This window comes from Piliocolobus tephrosceles, chromosome 9, assembly GCF_002776525.5.
Source record: "Piliocolobus tephrosceles isolate RC106 chromosome 9, ASM277652v3, whole genome shotgun sequence".
In the NCBI taxonomy this organism is placed as follows: domain Eukaryota; kingdom Metazoa; phylum Chordata; class Mammalia; order Primates; family Cercopithecidae; genus Piliocolobus; species Piliocolobus tephrosceles.
Window position 1 is genome coordinate 112,235,494 of NC_045442.1, and position 20,543 is coordinate 112,256,036.

The 20,543-nt window shown below is 34.6% G+C and overlaps 1 protein-coding gene across 1 annotated transcript in view; it reads right to left on the reverse strand.

Moving 5' to 3' along the window:
• The window catches only part of MALRD1 (MAM and LDL receptor class A domain containing 1), a 701,386-nt gene that overhangs the window by 638,056 nt on the left and 42,787 nt on the right, over positions 1-20,543 (reverse strand). The window contains exons 3-5 of the mRNA XM_026454821.1: positions 12,371-12,465; positions 12,120-12,281; positions 2,830-2,926 (exon numbers count right to left, since the gene is read on the reverse strand). Of these exons, the coding sequence (XP_026310606.1) occupies positions 2,830-2,926; positions 12,120-12,281; positions 12,371-12,465 (354 nt within the window). The remainder of the gene's footprint in view (positions 1-2,829; positions 2,927-12,119; positions 12,282-12,370; positions 12,466-20,543) is intronic.

Here is a 20,543-nt window from a genome sequence, read left to right on the forward strand (position 1 = left end):
AAAAAAAAAAAAAAAAAAAAAAAAAAAAAAAAAGCTAGCCGGGCGAGGTGGCGGGCGCCTGTAGTCCCAGCTACTCGGGAGGCTGCAGCAGGAGAATGGCGTAAACCCGGGAGGCGGAGCTTGCAGTGAGCTGAGATCAGGCCACTGCACTCCAGCCTGGGCGACAGAGTAAGACTCCGTCTCAGAAAAAAAAAGAAAGAAACCAAACCCAAAATTAGTAGAAGGAAATAAATAATAAAGATCAGAGTAGACTTAAATGAAATAGAGACTAAACAAAACAATACCAAAGACAACAAAGCAGAAAGTTGTTTTTTTTAAAAGATAAACAAAATTGACAAACAATAGCTGAACTAAGGATAAAAAGATAGAAGATTCAAATAAAATGAGAGATGAACAAGGAGATATTATGACTAGTTGCAGAGAAATACAAAAGATCATAAAAAGCCATTATGAACAACCATATACTGGAAAACCCAGAAGAAATACATAAATTTCTGGACACATAAAACCGACTAAAATTGAAGAAACAGAAAATCTGAACAGATTGAATTAGTAATAAAATGTCCTCCACCAAAGAACAACCCAGACCCTGATGGTTTCACTAATCAATTCTAGCAAACATTTAATAAATAACTAATAACCTCTCACTGATATGTTAGAGCTAAAAGAATTGATCTCATGGAAATAGAGAATAGAATGACAGATACTACAGGCTGTGAAGGGTGAGTGGGTGGAAAGGGAATGTAAATGGAGGCTGAATACATTCTATGCATGTAACAAACTCACATGAACCCCATAAATATGTAATATTTCACTCATAAAATAAATAAATAAATAGTGCCTATCATTCAAAAAAATGAGATTACATCAAACTAAAAAGTTTCTGCACAACAAAGAAAACAACTGAGTGAAGAGACAACCTGCAGGATCGGAGGCAATGTTTGCAAACTGTGCATCTAATATGGAGTCAACACCCAGAATACATAAGAAACTCAAAACAACTCATTTTCAAGAAAACAAATAATCAAATTTGAAAATGGACAGAAAATCTCAATAGATATTTCTCAGAAAAAGACAGAAAAATGACCAATGAATAGAATATGAAAAAAATTCTCAGCATCATTAATCATCAGGGAAATGCAAATTAAAATCACAATGATATATCATCTCATACTTCTCAGAATGGCTATTATCAAAAAGTCAAAGTTAACAAATGCTGGTGCGGATGGGGATAAATGGGAATACTTATATACTGTCAGTAGAAATGTAAATTAGTACAACCATATAGAACAGTATGGAGGTTCCTCAAAAAGTTGAAAATAGAACTACCAAATGATTTATCAAACCCACTTCTGAGTATTTATCCAAAGAAAATGAAATCAAAGAGATATGATTTCAATCTCTGTCAAAGAGATTTTTGCATTCCCATGTTTACTGTAGAACAATTCACAATAGCCAAGATATGGAATCAACCTAAGTGTCCATCAATGGATAAATGGATAAAGAAAATGTGGTCATACATAAGCAATATAATTCTTTTTTATTTAACTATAAAAAGAATAAAAGCCTACCATTTGTGACAATATGGATGAATCTGGAAGACATTAAATGAAATAACCAGACACAGGAAAACAAATACTGTATTATCTTACTCGTTTGCAAAATTTTCAAAAATCTATCTTATAGAAGTATAGGGTAGAATAGTGGTTACTAGAGGCTGGGGAAGATAGCATGGATGCTGTGTGTGTAGAAACTGGTCAATGAGTATGAAATTATAGATAGATTAGAGGAATAAATTCTGTTTTTCTATTACACAGTATAGTTAACAATATTATATTATTTCAAAATAACTAGAAGACAGAATTTCAAATGTTCTTATTACAAAGAAAAAATATATTTTTGAGATAACAAATAATTACCCTGATTTAATCATCACACAATGTATACATGTATTTAACACCATATCACATAATATCCAATAAATACGTACAATTAGGTGTCAATTGAAAATAAAATAAAACTTTTTAAAAACCAAGCACAATATCAAGATCCAATGGTCTTTCTTAAGTAGATGAAGACATCTCTTGTCTTGAAATATTATTTACCACAACAACTATATCTCTGTACCAAATTGAACTCAGAAGCCTTATCTATAAAATAGCTATCTTTATTCTGTTACAACATGCCACAATATAACAAAATTCTTAAAAGAAAAAAACCCTGAAATATATATGACTCTTTTTGATAATTAGATTAAGCTTGATATTTTATGTTATTTTAATTATAATTTTAATATTGAATTGTTTTGGAATAATATGAATGAAGAATAGAATTCTATTCAGTTAATATAATCAAAGGAACAATAGAAATAAAAGTTTATATCTGATATATGTGGTTTATCGATATGTCAAAATAGGAAATAGATTATAACTAATATCTCTATTTTGTATCTTTCAGCAGAATAATCAAACCAATTGTCCAAGAAGACAATTTCAAGTCTATGGAGGCTAGTTTTCTCCCAGGCTCCTAGAAGGAAGAGTTACCTTGTTAAGATTTAACTTTAGCCACTGTAAACATTGCTACAAAATTTCAAGTCTGAGACTAAATTATCCCATTCAGTTCTTTACAGCATCAGTCAGTGAAAAACAGCCAATCTTCACTCCTAGTATAGATCCAGTCACTGTTATACAATGTACTAGAACAAGGAAAAATAGCCCACATGAAAACATCAGACAAAAGATAAACAGGAGATTAAAGTCATTACAATGTTCAAATTGCACTGAAATCTTTACACACAATAAAGGTCAAAATGAGAGAAAACGTTCTTACCATTGGCAGGCAAGCAGCCTGAACTGAAGGATATATCATCAATAGCAATGACTTCATCCTGTTCATACGTTGAAGTCATTTGACCTTGAAAAACAACCTGCACAAGAAAAACAAAACAAAACAAAAACATAAAGCAAGGAACATCACTGTCTTACAGTGTTAAAAAAGAGAGCCTGCAATAGGAAACATGTCACTCTCTAGAAGCACTTGGGTGACCATGCCAATTCCAGGTGCACAGAAATCAAAGCAAACACTCTGAAAAACAAAGAAATGTAGGATCATCACTGTATATCAAATGTCTGGCATAGGATAGGTAACATGTTAGTGAGATGCAGCAATACTCACCTGGATTTTTCCCTACAACCATCTCCTATGTTCAGTTCCTATGTGTTCATACTGTCTCACATTTACCAGTTTTTGGATCCATGCTCCATCTTGAGATCCAGTTCTTGGTATTTTGCAATTGTGTCCCATCTTCCCCTTTGGTTCTCTAAATCTTATCCACTCTTGTCTTAGATGTCATCCTCATGCTATCCTATTGCACATTTTCTGCCATTATCTAAACATTGACTGGAAATGATTGTTCTGTGACTTATGGTTAAAATGACTGAACGTGGCCTGTCACAGTGCCTCTCACCTGTAATCCTGGCACTTTGGGAGGATGAGGGTGGTGAATCACTAGAGGTCAGGAATTCTAGACCAACCTGGCAAACATGGTGAAACCCCGTATCTACTAAAAAAACAACAAATTAGCTGGGAGTGGTGGCGGGCGCCTGTAATCACAGCTACTCAGGAGGCTAAGACAGGAGAACGGCGCGAACCAGGGAGGCGGAGGTTGAATCGCTTGAACCCGGGAGGCAGAGGTTGCAGTGAGTGGAGATCGCACCACTACACTGCAGCCTGGGTGACAGAGCAAGACTCTGTCTCAAAAAAGAGAAAAGAAATGAGTGAACGTGACATTATGATGTGGAGCCCACCCAAGACACCACTAAGAAAAGATACTCTGGTATGATTGATCTGAGAAACTTACAAAGAAGCCACTCTCTGATTTTCAAATTACCCAAATCGATAGAAAATTGGGATGTTGATGGCAGACATTATCCCATCCTTAGTAATGAATATCACTAATGTTAGAGGCTTTGTTCATGGATGTGATAAAAACATGTGCATTATTCAGTCTTGTTTACAACATAAACATTGTATTTCTCAAGAAGTCGGCCCAGATTTTTAGGTTTACAATTGATCTAGATGCAGCAAAACATAACAGATCATTTTTCTATGGTAAATTATTTCATCCCTGTACAATATGCTGTACCACTGCATTTCCTTTCAAACCATATGCTATCTACCACTCTATTACAAATCCACTGAGAAACATCCATGACCTATAGAAAAATCTGTCAATAGCCCTAAGAAACTCATATTCTCTTTATACAAAAATAAGTGTAACTACTTAGAAAATAGAACCATGTTGCAAAGGACTGGCAAAGATTATTGTGTAGAGATAGTTTTATACAAAGGTGGTATAACATAGTGATTAAAAGTATGGCTAGAATCTGAAATCCAACATATAGCTCGGATCTGAAACCAAGTAGTTTGATTCAAAATACATTTCTTCAAAAAAATATATTTTATATCGTATATGTAGTTATATAATATACATTATATAATTTATATCATATATAATATATGCTGTCATATATATGTTATAATATTATAACATACATAGATTAATATATATTATATAGACACAGATATTTTTAATCAAACTACTTGGAGATATACAATATATAACATATAATATTGTATATTAATAGTATATATTAATAAATTATGTTATATATTAATAAATATATAATAAAATTGTAATATATAATATATTATATATCTCCATATACATATATGTATACATATTATATGTATATGTGATATATAATAGAATAATATATATTATATATACATATATGTATAAGATACATATATGTATTGTATAGATTTCGCATATTTATGTATACATACATAAAATGTATTATATACAGATTATATATAATATACATATTATGTTATAAATATATATTATATATGTTATTATATATTTATGTAATATTATACAAGTATTAATTATATTATATAAATTATATAATATGTAATTATACTATATTATTAATATATATGTATAATATACATACCCAAGTTGGTTATATATAATATATAACCACATATATTATATACATCTAAGTAGTTTGATTCCAAATATCTATTTATAATATAAATTATATACTTATTACATATTATATATATTTTGAAAATATATATATATGTGTTTCAAATAAAACTATTTGGATTCAGTTCCTTGCTATACCACTTAACAGCAACAAGACCTTGGAGAACTTATTTAACATCTCTGTTCCTCAGTTTTCTTCTTTGTACAATTGTAATGATAAAATGATAGCCTACATGATAAGGAAAAATGAGTTGCAAACACGTAAAACAGCACCTGGTATATAGTTAGCATTAAATAATGTTAGCTACTGTTATTGTAACATAGTTATTAAAATATTTAAGCTATTATATGAATTGTGTGTTTGTCAGTAAATATCTATTCTTTACAAATTAACATTTTATTCTTTCTGAAAGCTTTTTCATAGAGATAGTCCCTAGCTGTTGCTGAGTTAAGGATATGCCGACAGTCACCATATTTTAAAAAAGAAGTAGAAATAAGTGCTAACTATATCACATGTCTCTTGTTTTTTTCTCCACACTCCTTACCAAAAAAAAACAACATTCATCTTCAGGGTTGATAAATCAGAAACTTACATTACAAATGTTAATCTCTTTCTTGAACTCTCCTCCCCAGTTTCCACAGTCTGCTGGACATTTTCACTCAAATGACACAAGTCATTTATAATTCACAACACTTTGTCCTTTCTCCTCGGATTGGAGCTCTCATCTCACTCTCATTTCCTGACAATGGTACCAGAAGACTGGTGCTCTCCAATGCTCAAAACTCCAAACTGACCTTGAGAGTCCCTTTCTCCTCCATTCTCATTTCCAACGAGACAAGCTCCATTAATCCCTATTTTCTTTTCATTCTTATTTCCTCTCCCATCGCCTCCCCCTTGACTACTGAAGTAGCTTTTAAATTACCTTCTTGCCTTAATCCTCTCCTCATTAGAGTTTGAAATAGATATTACATATTTATTTGATTCTGTTAAATTACATGTTAACTTGGTATAAGTGATGAAACATCATTGTGAAAATTCACCGCCATTTGAGTCCACTAGCCTAGCAGGAAGGAACATTTTTCTTAGGGAAATAACTATTTCTCTAAGTGGAAGGAAATTTACTAATGGGTCTATGTGGCTATAAAATACAAGACCCATCAGGCATAATTAAATAGTCTAGCTAAACAGATATAAATGAAAAGAGTTGACAAGGATTTGGGTTAGAATCTGGAAAATTAGCTAAAGAAAGTGGAACCCCAGGATGATTAAAAAACAAGAAAAAATAAAGACAGGACGTGGTGGCTCACGCCTATAATCCCAACACTTTTGGAGGCCAAGGCAGGCTGATCACCTGAAGTCAGGAGTTCGAGACTAGCCTGGCCAACATGGCAAAACCCCATCTCAATTAAAAGTACAAAAATTAGCCAGGTGTTGTGGTACACATCCCAGCTACTCAGGAGGCTGAGGCAGGAGAATTGCTTGAACCCAGGAGGCAGAGGTTGCAATCTGATATGGTGCCACTGCATGCCAACCTGGGTGACAGAGTGAGACTCCATCTCTGAAAAAGAAAATATATATATATATGTAGGTTCTATGGAGGGCCCTGGTCAGAGCTGTGTTGCTGTGTGGTAGTTGTATTTTTAGGAAAAGTAGTATCTAACACACATTCTTTGTTTTCTCCAAAACATCAGCAAGATTATTTTCCAAACACCCACCTCATTTTAATAACGTTGGAGGATAGATAGATAGATAGACTTTTTTTTTTAAAGGAGCAAAGCAGCAAAATAAAAGTGGATCATAGGACAGATGATGGAGTTCCGACACCAAAGAAGTCAGGGACGGCCTGCACTAATCCGACAGTGAACATAAAACAAATTCCTTTCACCCCAAACATTTTAAGAGAAGATGGATGACCTCTGAATAGAGGTAAGCGGTCAGCACTCAAGCCACTTGATTTAAATGTTAGAGGAAATGGTGATGACATATGGATAATACGATCTGGATGGCACTGATACAGGAGCTAGAAAGAAATTATTTAGGCAGATAGTGAAGGTAAAAGAGTCCTCGGCAAGGCTTCCCTTCTACCAAAAAGCAGCCCAATAAATTATTTTTTCCAACAAAGAGCAGCCTGAAAAATCAAGCTATAAACATAGATAAGCAAGCTGAAAGCTCGCACGGGTGAATGCCGGCAGTTCCATCAATAAAAAAAAGCTACCTGGGGGCCAGGCATAGCCAATATAGAAGCTCCGTCTTCCCTTTTATTACCACATGCACAGTAAAGAAACAGGCAACATGGCACCAGCCAGTTAGAGAACCCATCTGCATAATAACAGATTAGGGTGGGAAAGGCCATCTTTTTGTGCCCTATGCAAACAGCACACCTACCCCTAACCAGTTTTTTGTGCCTTATGCAAATAACACACCTAGTCTGACCAGTCTTTAGTGCGCTATGTAAATCAGACACCGCTTCCTCAAGCTCATCTATAAAACCCCCTGCATTTCGCCATGGACTGGAAACCCATTCAGGATCCCTCTCTCTGCAGGAGAGAGCTCTTCTCTTTCTTTCACCTATTAAACCTCCATTCTTAACCTCACTTCTTGTGTGTTCATGTCTTTGATTTCCTTGGCATGAAACAATGAATCTCAGGTATCGCCTCAGACAAGGAGACTGCTTCAGCGTGAGTATAAACATTAGAAACATTTATGGTTACATGTATTATGTAAGAGTTTTCTTAATTAGTAGTATGCATTCATTTCCCAAGCAAACATTTGAGACACAAAATGATGAGAGTAATTATTTCCTCATCATGTGTTATCATAAATACTATTGAATTAAAAGGGAAAATACCTCAGATAATGATTTTGAAGAGTGACGGTAAAATTTTAAAAGTTAAGGTTAAAATTTACATTTTTTAAAATGCAAAGCTCATCTTTTGTCTTTATTAATAAATTCTATTCTTTCTAAATAGGAGACTGCTGAGAACTCTCCAGCATTTCTCAATGAAATATCAAAGAAATGAAAAGTAAATAATAGCGTGTTAAAAATGCTTCAGTATCTTTTTATACTTAAGGCACTAACTGTTCATTTAGTTTAACAATCTAGACATTCAATGTGAAAATTATAGTCAGTGATATACTTAGTAGTAAGGAATAGTATTCATTCCTTCTTACCCATAAAACTGTCACATGAGCTTCTTTCAAGAACAACAACAACAAGCAGGAGTGAGTGTTAACTAAAGGAAGTCCCGATCCAGACCTCAAGAGAGGGTCTTGGAGCTCACGTAAGAAAGAATTGAGAGAATGTCCATAGAGTAAAGTGAAAGCAAGTTTATTAAGAAGGTAGAAGAATAAAAGAATGGCCACTCAATAGACAGAGCAGGGCGTTCCCGAAAGTAAGAGGAGGAACGCGTCCACCCTAGGTACAATACTTGTTTATATACAGGATAAAAAAAGATCACGGGGAGATGTGCTCCGCTATAATCTTTTGCGATAAAGGATTAATTTTCTTAATTACTATATTTTGTAAGAATCGACATTATTATCTTTAAAGTAAAATTAGGAATGATTTTGTTCTCAAGGTGTCGGGATACCAGGACACTCCCAAGTCCAGGTCTGTTTAGTAAATGTTATCAATCTGTTCCCTTAACAGTAAACATCTAGAGGCTAGGAATACCTAGCTTTCTGGGAATGCAACCCAGCAAGCTCATTTTCTTAGCCCTCACTCAACATGGAGTCACTCTGGTACTAATGCCTCTGACAAAAGGTTTCACCTGAATTAGGGGCTACATTTCTACTGCATGTTAAGTTTGTTTTATTATTTGTCTCCTTGAACATTTTAGGACAACAGTAAAATTAATCGCTTATGTCTGCAATTTTTTTAAAATGTGATTGCAATTAATCAGCAGCATGCAATGCCTAAAATTGTTGTTTCACCCAGCCAGCAGACAAAAGAATATATAGTAAGTCATACACAACAGATTTGACCAAACTAGAGGTTGGACTTTTTTCCCCTGTGTATTCTAAATCCCTGTAATGCTTAACATAATAAAAAAGTTATTATGGCTCAGTGACTCAGTAATTGAGATCTGAAATCAAACTACCTTAGAGTCTAAGCCGGTATGGGATTTAGTAGGTTATTTAACTCTCTAAAGCTTGTCATTCTTGGAGTAAATCATCTTTCTACCTTAGAGGATTTTTGTGAAGGGTCAATAAAATTATGTATCCAAAGAAGTAAACACAGTGCCTTACATACAGTAAGTGCTAAAGAAATTTTAGTTGTTATTATTCCTTACATATCTTCAGAAACTCTCTGAAATGCTTCCGTCTTTGCTAAGTAGATAAACAGCAATCCTTCTGTATGCAGCAGCATTCCCTCAGAAATTAACCTGTTTCAATTTCATTAAAGGAGAGACCTAGTCATTCACAGATGGAGGTGATAAAGCCCCCAGGTGAGCGTCAGCTGCAGTGGCTTTGTTCTAAGCCCATACTAAGCTGGGATCCAGCTGGGACCGAAATCGCCTATTTGGACATTTTTAAAGGAAGGATGCATGGCTTTTAAACTATTAGAAGTCAGCATGGAAAGGAAATGGCAGAAAATGAAATAATTCTCAGAGGCTTATAAGTTGTCAAGGCAGCAGATACTGTCTGGAGACTCTGATTACAGAATTCCCTCGAATAAGCCCCTGAGAAAATCTTTTCAGGAGTGAGATACTAGATGGTGGCAGGCCGTATTACAAGTACAGCACTTCTCTGTGGCCCACCAAACAAAAGCAAATGAACATCTGCTCACTTGCTGACAGGACAGAACTAAAGCATACCTGCAATCGGAAAAGGCTGGTGTAGCCAAGGGATCCCCAGAGAGTCATATGGTCTCCTAATTTTTGCAAAGCCTTTAAGGTAAATGCACTGTTTTCACATCAGCAATAACGTATTTTGGGATATAAAATTAACATATTGCACATGCATCTGCTTTAGTTGAAGCCACTGGTACATTTAAAGCACTCAAGTGAATAACCTTGCTGCCTCAGCTACAGCCAAATCACCCTGGATATTACATATTCTGGAGTTTTACTTTTTTTTTTATTGATCTACTGCACATATTTAATCATCAGAACTCAGGATGTATCACTCGAGAATAGGAAGCCGAGCAAAACAAGGACGTTATTTTGAAAGGTTTGACCTACAAGATGCAGCAAGTTCCAGTTCTACTCAACACTCTGATCTCTTATGCTTCTAATAGAGATCTGGACTGAAAGACATAGATAGATCTAAGAAAGTACAAAGGTTGGCAAAAGTAGTTTAAGACTCCCATACCATCAGCTCTGTTTCAAAGTTAAAAAGATGTGTAAATAACGATAGAGTCAACCCGTAGATAAGATTCTCATCTCACTTAAGTGTCTACAAGAACGGAGAGAGATAGAACTTCAGCAAGATCAACCTTCAGAGTCTACTCGATGTGACTCAATCCCCATAAACACAATCTTGGCCCAGTTTTGTTGCTTTTGTTGTCATTGTTGAGAGAACAAGCAGACACAGGGAATTAAGAAGAGAAGGGTAAGAAATAAAATAACTTCTCCAGTGGTTAATAACGATTGAGCATCCACAGCAAATTAAATACATTATTGGTGCCCAGGGGGTACTCAATCTGCATACCACAGCCCTTGAAAGCCACAGATGTCTTCAGGGCGCAGGGACACATAGTATCCCCTGCCCACACCTATCAATCATCTTCCCTTAACATGCTGTAGGGAACCTTCCCCTCATTGTACCTACCACATCCAAGAGCCCCAAATTATTCTTTCTTAAGTGAATGAATGAAATGTTGATAGAAACACTTAAGTGCCTGATGGCTTAAGATGCCTTTCCAACCACCCACACCCCCAACACTGATATTTGACTTCAATAGAGTACAGTCTCAGTCTCTGGTTAGCGTTTCCACTGAGAGTTTCTCTGAAGTCCTGCCATATAGGTGTCATTTAACCACCTGTTAGGGATTTTTTGTAGCCTTCTTTTGATCCCCATTAAGTTTATCAAAACCTGAAAATTCCAAATTACAGTGATTTATGATCAATCAATTAAGAAACTATGCCATTCTTATATCTTATAATTCAACTTTTACAATGAAGATCCTGTTCATTTAGCTATTCTTTTTCTCTTAGGCACTCAAAAGAATCAAAGGTAAAATTCAATCCAATTTAATCCCTATATTTAAGCAAGTGCTAAATCCACCATATAACAAATGATTTGATTTATATCAAATTTATAACACTGATTATTATATCATTCTAATAATAGATGATAAAAAAAAAACCGATGGGTTAAATTGACTCACAGAGAAGGATTAGAAAGTTTTAAGGAATAAAATGCTTTAAAATCTCATGTTTAATAGGAAAATTTTGTTTGATTGGCTCAAATGTTAAAATAGGCAATACTTCTTCAAGAACTGGTAATAATCACTAGATTATCATTTCGACCATGCATTAAGTTTTATTAGGCTGCATAAATAAGTTGTTTGTTTTATAGGCTTGCATTGACTTTAATTCTCTAAATTACTTTAGAAAATAAAGGCTGTGTTGAGTTTATCTATGAAATGAATGTGACAATTATTCTACTTCAACAGCATTTGGAATAAGTATTTAAACATTCTCCTTCCTCATTACCCAGCATTCCCTTCTCTCAAAAGCATGAAAAATGTCTGGAAGGAAAAAGTAATGAAAAGAAAGAAGAAGTTGGAGCAGTAAGAAAAGTAGAGAGGAATATGGAGAGGGTTCAAGAAATTAGGAGGAAATTAAAAGGTTGTATTTTACTGATATATCAGTATGTCTTAAAATATATCACCTTTAGTTTTCATACATACAATTCAAAACTTTATTGTAAAAGTGTCTTTCAGGGTGGCTAGCCATCCCAAATTGACTGAGATGTCCACTTTCAGCACTTGAAAGTCTTGGGAAATCCCTCAGTCGCTGGCAAACTGGGACGGTTGCCTTACTTTTAGTTCACCTGGTGTTAAAGATCTGTATCTTATTTTTTCTTGAAGGCCATAGTTAGAAAATAGAAGACACATACCTGAAATCTCTGTGAACTCTGGATTTTGATGACATTTCTCTCCCACTGATTTGGGAATGCAACTGTGTTTTGCCATAAATGCTGAATAGGACCTCCACATGCAGTTTGAAGCCCAGCCATTAATTTGCCACTCACTTGGCTGGAGAAGTAATAAAACGTAATCTGTGAAAGACAATTAGTACCCAAACAGTTATGATAAAGAAGTCCCCAAATGTGACAAAATATTTAAAATGCTGTGTGCTTTCAAATACCTGGCAGTCATGTTGATCATTTGTCGGAAGGAAAACTCTGGTTCTTAAACTTGAGGAAATAGAATCCACTCTGGACACCAGTAAAAGGAAGTGAGCTATCAGAAAGAAGAGACAGAGTACAAAAAAAAAAAAAAAAAAAAAAGAATGAAAAAGACCTACTATTTGATAGCACAACGGAGTGACTGTAGTCAATAATAATTTCATTGTACATTTAAAAATAACTAAAAGACTGTGATTGAATTGTTTGTAACATAAAATATCAATGTTTAGGGGATGGGTACCCCATTCTCCATGATGTGATTATTATGCATTGCATACCTGTATCAAAACATCTCATGTACCCCATAAATATACACATTTACTATGTACCTACAAAACTTAAAAAAAAAAAAAGAAAGAAACAACAGACAATGTGTTAGATTCAGAGTGATCACTGGCGAGTTTAAGACACCAAGTGATAATTCAGGCCCACATCCTTACTAGATTAATAATTTTTTTTGTTTAAAGAACAAATAATTTAACCACATCATTTACTTTTGCAAACCATCCGATATTTTTACTTCTTTCTGTTGCCCAGTGATACAGCTAATTGCAATTATATTCCCTATAATATGATCATGGGCTATAGTTCACAACCCAATTTATCACATTTAACATAGAAAGGTACATCCCTGCAAAGATGCTATCTAGGGAAAACATACTATCAGGACTGCCTACCAAAATAAGCAATTCAATGAAGACTTTTGACAGAGCAGGAGCACCATTATCTTGGACAAACACCACTATTTTAAGCTCCAGCTCCCTTTCTAACCTCATGCATTTCAAATAAATCACTTCTAACAATAAGCAGCTAGAAAGAGCAGACAGCACAATACAGATAAGACAGCTGCATGGTGTAAAGACCAAACTTCACACTCATACAATGGGCCCAAGTAAAGCAGTGGGCCCTAATAAGCACATTCCTTTCTCTTTAGGTTCACTAAGATAGGGAAGCTAAAAGCAGACTTGGGGGGTATGCCTGCAGCTGCAGAAAGATGTATGGGAACAGACACAAAACTCTCCCTCCCAGATAAGCAAGACAAAGAGACACAGAAACATTCTGAGCCTGTGATAAGCTCTCCCGTCCTAAAATACTCTTAGTCTGTTAAGAGAGAGGGCACTTGACCTAACTCGGCCAGAGGCCCCTCTCAGGTTTATTCTTTAAAATAAACCTGTTTCTGACTGATGAGTCACTTTTCATGTTTCTTTCGTCCTTCTTCAACTCTTACAGCTTTACAAGAGATCATTGCTCACTGTGCTTTTGTTCAGAAAAAGTTGGATCAGATAGTCCCAGCTTTTCCTAGGATTATGAAAAACAACTCTGAGCCCTGATGCTTTCCTATGCACTGCAGTATGGATAATACCTGTGGACTCTTATAGTTTAGAAGTCTGTAAAACAAATGTTGAGCATTCCCTGGGCTCTCACAGATTTCCTGTAATGCTTTATGCAGGTTCTAGCATATAATCTGAAAACTATTGTTTTCTGCCACTTTATTTCATGTGCTTGTCTTTGTCAAAAGGAATGAGAAATATGATGATGATGACTATGATGACATAGCTACCTCAGTTACTCAGTGGTATTTTAAAGTCAGATTGGAAATCAAATCTAATTGTCACATCATTAAAAGAATCCATAGTAAAATTATGAGACCTAAGGAAGAAACCTCTCTTCCCTAATCCTATTCCAAAATTGCATCCTAATTAAGCAGCAAACAGTGACATTAACGATTGTTTATGTCCAGAGACATAACTGAAATAACTGTAATAACACACAATTATTCTAAGAATATACTTAGTGGAATTATGATGTAAACACAATTTAGATGAAGAGCGGGTATCATGGTGATGCAAGTGGACTATCATTAGTTAGCTCTGGCAGCAGGTAAACAAATGTTAAGCAAATGAATAATCAAATAAACATAATAAGTCATATGCACATATTATTCAAAGTTTAAATAATATTATTAGCAATACAAATGGTAACAGCACTCAGTCGGCTCTAAATTGTTCATTATAAACATTCAGCTATTAAAAAGAATCCCTGAGATACTCAGAAATATTATTTTTATTTGTCAATAGTACCTAAATTATTCATATATTTAAAAGCTTGATATTAAAAATCAGATTTGACACACTACGTTATTAAATAATAAAAGCAGCATTTTTCAGTGATATTTTCCAATTCACACATTAATAAATTATTTAAATATTTAAACAGAGTGTTTCATAAATAAAAACTTTGTCATTTGGTATATGTTATGGCACTATAAATTATTCTGTATTGTATCAAATATTCAATAAAGGTCGATCTTCAGGTTATAGTAGAAAGTAAAGGTTTAAATTCAGAAACAGCTTGATATCTTTTGACCTTTGTTCTAGTAATAAACTTTTTTCTTTGTATGGAGAAAAAATTGTTCAAAATGCACCCAGTGGCAATATCTGTTTTCTATGTTTAATTTTAACTTAGTGACAATTGCGATTTTTTTTAGTGTGCACTTCATTTACCTTGCTCCTTTAGTATGAGTATAGAATTTCTTGAATTCACAGATGGAGATGTTCCCTAAAGAAAAATGTCACTTTATAGAAAGTTCCCTGGCTTTCCAGAGAACATTTTTTTATCATAGCTATTTATGAGTTTAAGAGAAAAAGGCAAATCTTTGACAGCATAACTTTTCTCCACATGATCATTCCCTCATTTAACATTCCCATCTACTACAGCTCTAATCAGCCAGAAAAGACTCCATAAAGCCCTTGAACAACAAAGTTTATATTGAATATTTTCTCTATAAACCTCTTGTACTTCCTTTAGCAGCCTAATAATACAGATATCACATGCAAACACATAATCTCCATTATCATCATGTATCTCCATTAATCTCTATACCATCCTCATCATAGCTTGTTGACATACTTAAATTCTCATGTTGTGCCTGCATTTATAAAAGTCAATGCATAATGTCTTTGACTCACATGTGTAACATAATATTGTGACAAAGCGTTAATTATTAAAATGATGAAATAACATAAATAGCAAAATTTCATTTATAGTCGTAAATGTTTATGTTAGAGGACTTTTAAAAATACTTTTTCTCAGTTACTGGTTAAGTATTGGAATGAAATCCCAAGTTTGATGACAAAAAAAAAGGAGGTATATAAAATGTGAAAGCAACAAAAACCATGAATCAAGTTTTGAGAGCTACATCCAATAACTTTGGCAGTGAATTCCATCAACTTTGATGTTCAGGAAAGATAAGGTAGAATTTTCGGTCTCACTTTCCTCAGCCATTGATGGGCAGCCTTGTACTTCCTCCATTTCCCATGTTCTGAGAGATTAATGGACCTGACTGTGAGCAGGAGAGACATAAATCCTGTTGCATGCTACAGAGTAACCAGTTGGTTCTAAGGAACTCACAAAAGGAGAATTTTAACAGTGAGATAATATCAGTTCTCAAGGACATTTAAAAAAATCAGGCTGTAGGAATGGATCATCATAACAAGATCCAAGGCTTGCAGCAAATGTTAAAATGTCAAAACTTATGGAAATATGAAAATGCATTAACTTCTGACAAAAAGCATAGTTTAATTCAGATAATAGAGAGCAAATAGTAGTATTAGATACAAACCTCTTCAAGTTGATAATTTGTCTATTTATTAAATTCTGTTTCCTTTGAATCATAAGTTTTGACTCCTACCAATTTATTAAGCTAGCAAGCTCAACAGAACCAGGTAATACTTGTTAAAATGGTATCACTTAAAGAATAACCTCAAATAGTAATCTCTTCTCATTACTAGCAGGTTGTACATGGATGCTGCCATATCCACTTATGTCTGACTTCAGTGACAAAGGGCTATGTGAGTCACTTTAGGAGATCATAAAATATATACTAAACCACAAGAGTACTGTCAATGAAAATGCCAGAATAGAGACCTCTGAAACTTTTGCCCCCACAAAATCAATTTTAAAACTGGCAAAAATGCCAGAATCAACTTGTCTGGAACTCTGGAAATCAGCCAAGCTTTTTGGGAATTTGGAAGGCTTTTATTCAACAAATGGCTAAATCTCAGTTTTAAAAAATAGTGAGTTTTATGGGCTTTAACTTGCCCTAGTCTCATTGCCCACTCTCCAGTTTCACATTTAACTTTGAAAAATAGTAGTTTGCATTCCTGTGCAGCCTGGCAGCCACAAGAATGAGTAAAATGGTGCTAGATCTTTTTCAAAGCCTCATTCTCAAATAATTGTCATTATTTGATCTGTCTTTTGGTTCCCTGAAACACCACAATTAAAACGCCATCTGAAATTGACCATAATAATAGCTTGTTCAGTATAAAATGCTTTTTCTACATAAGGGGTTTGTTGAAAACAATTACCAGCAAGTGTTATAACTTCATAGTCACCTGAGGCAGTGTGTAACAGTTGGTGAAAATAACAAACTAATAGAATGAGACATCGATAGAGAATTTTAAAAGTTCCAACATATTCCTGCAAATCTAGCCAGACATGTGCATGTGTAGGGCTGTGCACATGCTCTGGAAATATCTGAAAAGACCCTAAGCCCTAACATCTGGCTGATATTGAGGCTCTTTGAAAGCAGGAAATGGAAACTAAGGCAGAGTTATCAGCTGCCTGGATGAGTATGGAAAGCGCACCCCAACATACACAGAGTCCCTCAGCAAAACATAGAGATTTATTGGTCCCAGGCTACTTTGGTCTAAATGTTTGTGCCCCTGCACACACATACATTCATATGTGGAATCATAATCTTTGGAGATGAGACTTTTGGGATGTGAGTAGATCCTGAAGGTAGAGTCCTCAAGGATGGATTTAATTCATTTATACAAGAAGTACTAGAGAGTTGCCTTGCCCCTTCCACCATGTGAGAACTCAGCAGGATAGTACTGTCCTATGAACCAGGAAGTGGTCCCTCATCAGACACTTGAATCTGCCAGTGCCTTGATCTTGGACTTCCCAGCCTATAGAACTGTGAGAAATGAATTTCCATTGTTTATAATCTATGCAGTTTATGGCATTTTGTTCTAGCAGCCAAAATGGACTAAAACAGTGACATCTAAGAGACTCTCGGTAAAGTCACTAAATTAACAACAAAACAACTATAACTACAACAAACAGTAACAGAAGCAAATGTGTGGGAGTTTTTGGGAGACTGAGCATCTGATTTCCAGAGGTCCAAGAGTATATTGTTTTAAACATCTAGGTTTTTTTTTTCTTTAAGTGAGAAATGCAAAGAAACAAGAAGGTATCTCCCATGCAGAGAGAAAAAAAGAAAAGCAATCAATACACAATATCTCTGAGAAAGACCAGATTTATTAGACAAAGACTTCAAATTAGTTATGTCAAATATTTTCAAAGAGCTAAGGAAACTATATATAAAGAACTACAGAAATCATAAGAATAATGTGTCATAAAATAGAGAATATTGATAAAGAGGTATATATTATATAATCAATAATTATAATCGATTATATAACTGATAAAAATCAATAATAATAGATTATGGGCACAATATGTAATGATATAATTTGTGGCAATAACAGCATAAAGAAGAAGTGAGCAGAAGTACATAAGATCAAAATTTTCGTATATTATTAAAATCACATTGGCATTAATCCAACCTAAGTTTTCGTAAATTAAAATGTTAAATGTAATCCCTAAGGCAACAACTAATAAAATAATTCAAAAATATATAGTAGAAAAAGAAAAGGATAATAATATAATACACTAGAAAATATCTATTTAACAAAATAAGGTAGTAATGGAGGAACAGAGTAATAAGAAAAAACATAAGTCATACAGAAAACAAGTAGCAAAATGGCAACAAACAACCTGTCACTGTGATGATAGGTCTAAATCATAATTATATAATATGCAAATCGATTAAATTCTTAAATCGAAAGTAAGAAGTTGGCATATTGTATAAAACATGATCTAACCACATGCTGTCTACAAGAGACACATTTTAGATTCAACTACAGAAAAAGGTTAGAAGTAAAAGGATATAAAAGACATACTATATAAACAATAACAAAAAGAAAGCTGAAATGGCTATATGAAATTCAGAAGAATGATTTTCTTTCTTTTCAACTTTTACTTTAAGTTCTGGGATACATGTGCAGGATGTGCAGGTTTGTTACCCAGGTAAATGTGTGCCATGGTGGTGTGTTGCACAGATCAATCCCTCACCCAGATATTAAGCCCAGCATCCATTAGCTGTTCTTCCTGATGCTCTACCTCCCTTCTCCCCTCCTGACAGGTCCCAGTGTCTGTTGTTCCCTGCCATGTGTCCATGTGTTCTCATTATTCAGTTCCCACTTACAAGTGAGAACATGTGGTATTTGGTTTTCTGTTCCAGCATCAGTTTGCTGAGGATAACAGTTTCCAGCTCTATCCATGTCCCTGCAAAGGAGATGATCTCATTCCTTTTAATGGCTGCATAAAATTCCATAGTATATATGTACCACATTTTCTTTATCCATTCTATCATTGATGGGCATTTGGGTTGATTCCATGTCTTTGCTATTGTGAACAGTGCTCCAATGAACATATACATGTATGTGTCTTTATAATAGAATCATTTATATTTATTTATACCCAGTATGCGCAGTAATGGGATTGCTGAATCAAATGGTACCCAGTAATGGGATTGCTGAATCAAATGGTATGTCTGATTCTAGATCTTTGAGGAATTGCCACACTGTCTTCCACAGTGGTTGAACTAATTTACATTCTCACCCACTATATAAAGCATTCCTTTTTCTCTGCATCCTCACTAGCATCTGTTGTTTCTTGACTTTTTAATAATCACCATTCTGACTGGTATGTGATAGCAATCTCATTGTGGTTTTGATTTGCATTTCTCTACTAATCAGTGATGTTGAATTTTTTTTTCATATGTTTGTGGGCCACATGAATATTTTATTTTGAGAAGTGTCTGTTCATGTCCTTTGCCCACTTTTTAACGGGGTTTTTTTTTTTCCTGAAAATTTGTTTAAGTTTCTGGTAGACTCTGGATATTAGACCTTTGCTGGATGGATAGAGTGAAAACATTTTCTCCCATTCTGTAGGTTTTCTGTTCACTGAGGATAGTTTCTTTTGCTGTGCAGAAGCTCTTTAATTAGATCCTATTTGTCAATTTTTGCTTTTGGTGCTATTACTTTCAGTGCTTTCATCATGAAATCTCTGCTCGTGTCTATGCCATGAAAGCTATTGCCTGGATTTTCTTCTAGAATGTTTATAGTTTTGGGTTTTACATGTAAGTCTTTAGTCCATCTTGAGTTAATTTTTGTATAAGGTATAAGGATGGGGTCCAGTTTCAATTTGTTGCACATGGATAGCCAGTTCTCCCAGCACCATTTGTTAAATAGGGAATCCTTTCCCCATAGCTTGTTTTTGCCAGGTTTGTCAAAGATCAGATGGTTGTAGATGTGTGGTCTTAATTCTGAGTTCTCCATTATGTGCCATTGGTCTATGTGTCTGTTTCTGTACCAGTACCATGCTCTTTGGTTTACTGTAGCCTTGCAGTATAGTTTGAAGAGGCAAAAACATGATGCCTTCAGTTTTGTTCTCTTTGTTTAAGACTATCTTGGCTATTTGACCTATTTTGGGTTATACACTAATTTTGAAATAGTTCCTTCTAATTTTGTGAAGAATTCCAATGGTAGTTTAATGGGAATAGCATTAAATCTATAAATTACTTTGGTCAGTAAGGCCATTTTTACAATACTGGGTCCTCCTATCCATGAGCATGGAATGTTTTTCCATTTCTTTGTGTCCTCTCTGATTTCTTTGAGCAGTAGTTTGTAGTTCTCCTTGAAGAGGTCCTTCACTTCCCTTGTTAACTGTATTCCTCTGTGTTTTATTCTCTTTGTGACAATTGTGAATGGAAGTTCATTCATAACTTGGCTCTCTATTTGCCAGATGTTGCTATATAGGATTGCTAGCAATTTTTGCACATGGATTTTGTATCTTAAGATTGCTGACATTGCTTATCAGCTTAAGGAGCTTTTGTGCTGAGAAAATGGAGTTTTCTAGATATAGAATCATGTCTGCTGTAAACAAAGATAATTTGAGTTCCTCTCTTCCTATCTGAATATGCTTTCTTTCTTTCTCTTGCCTGAT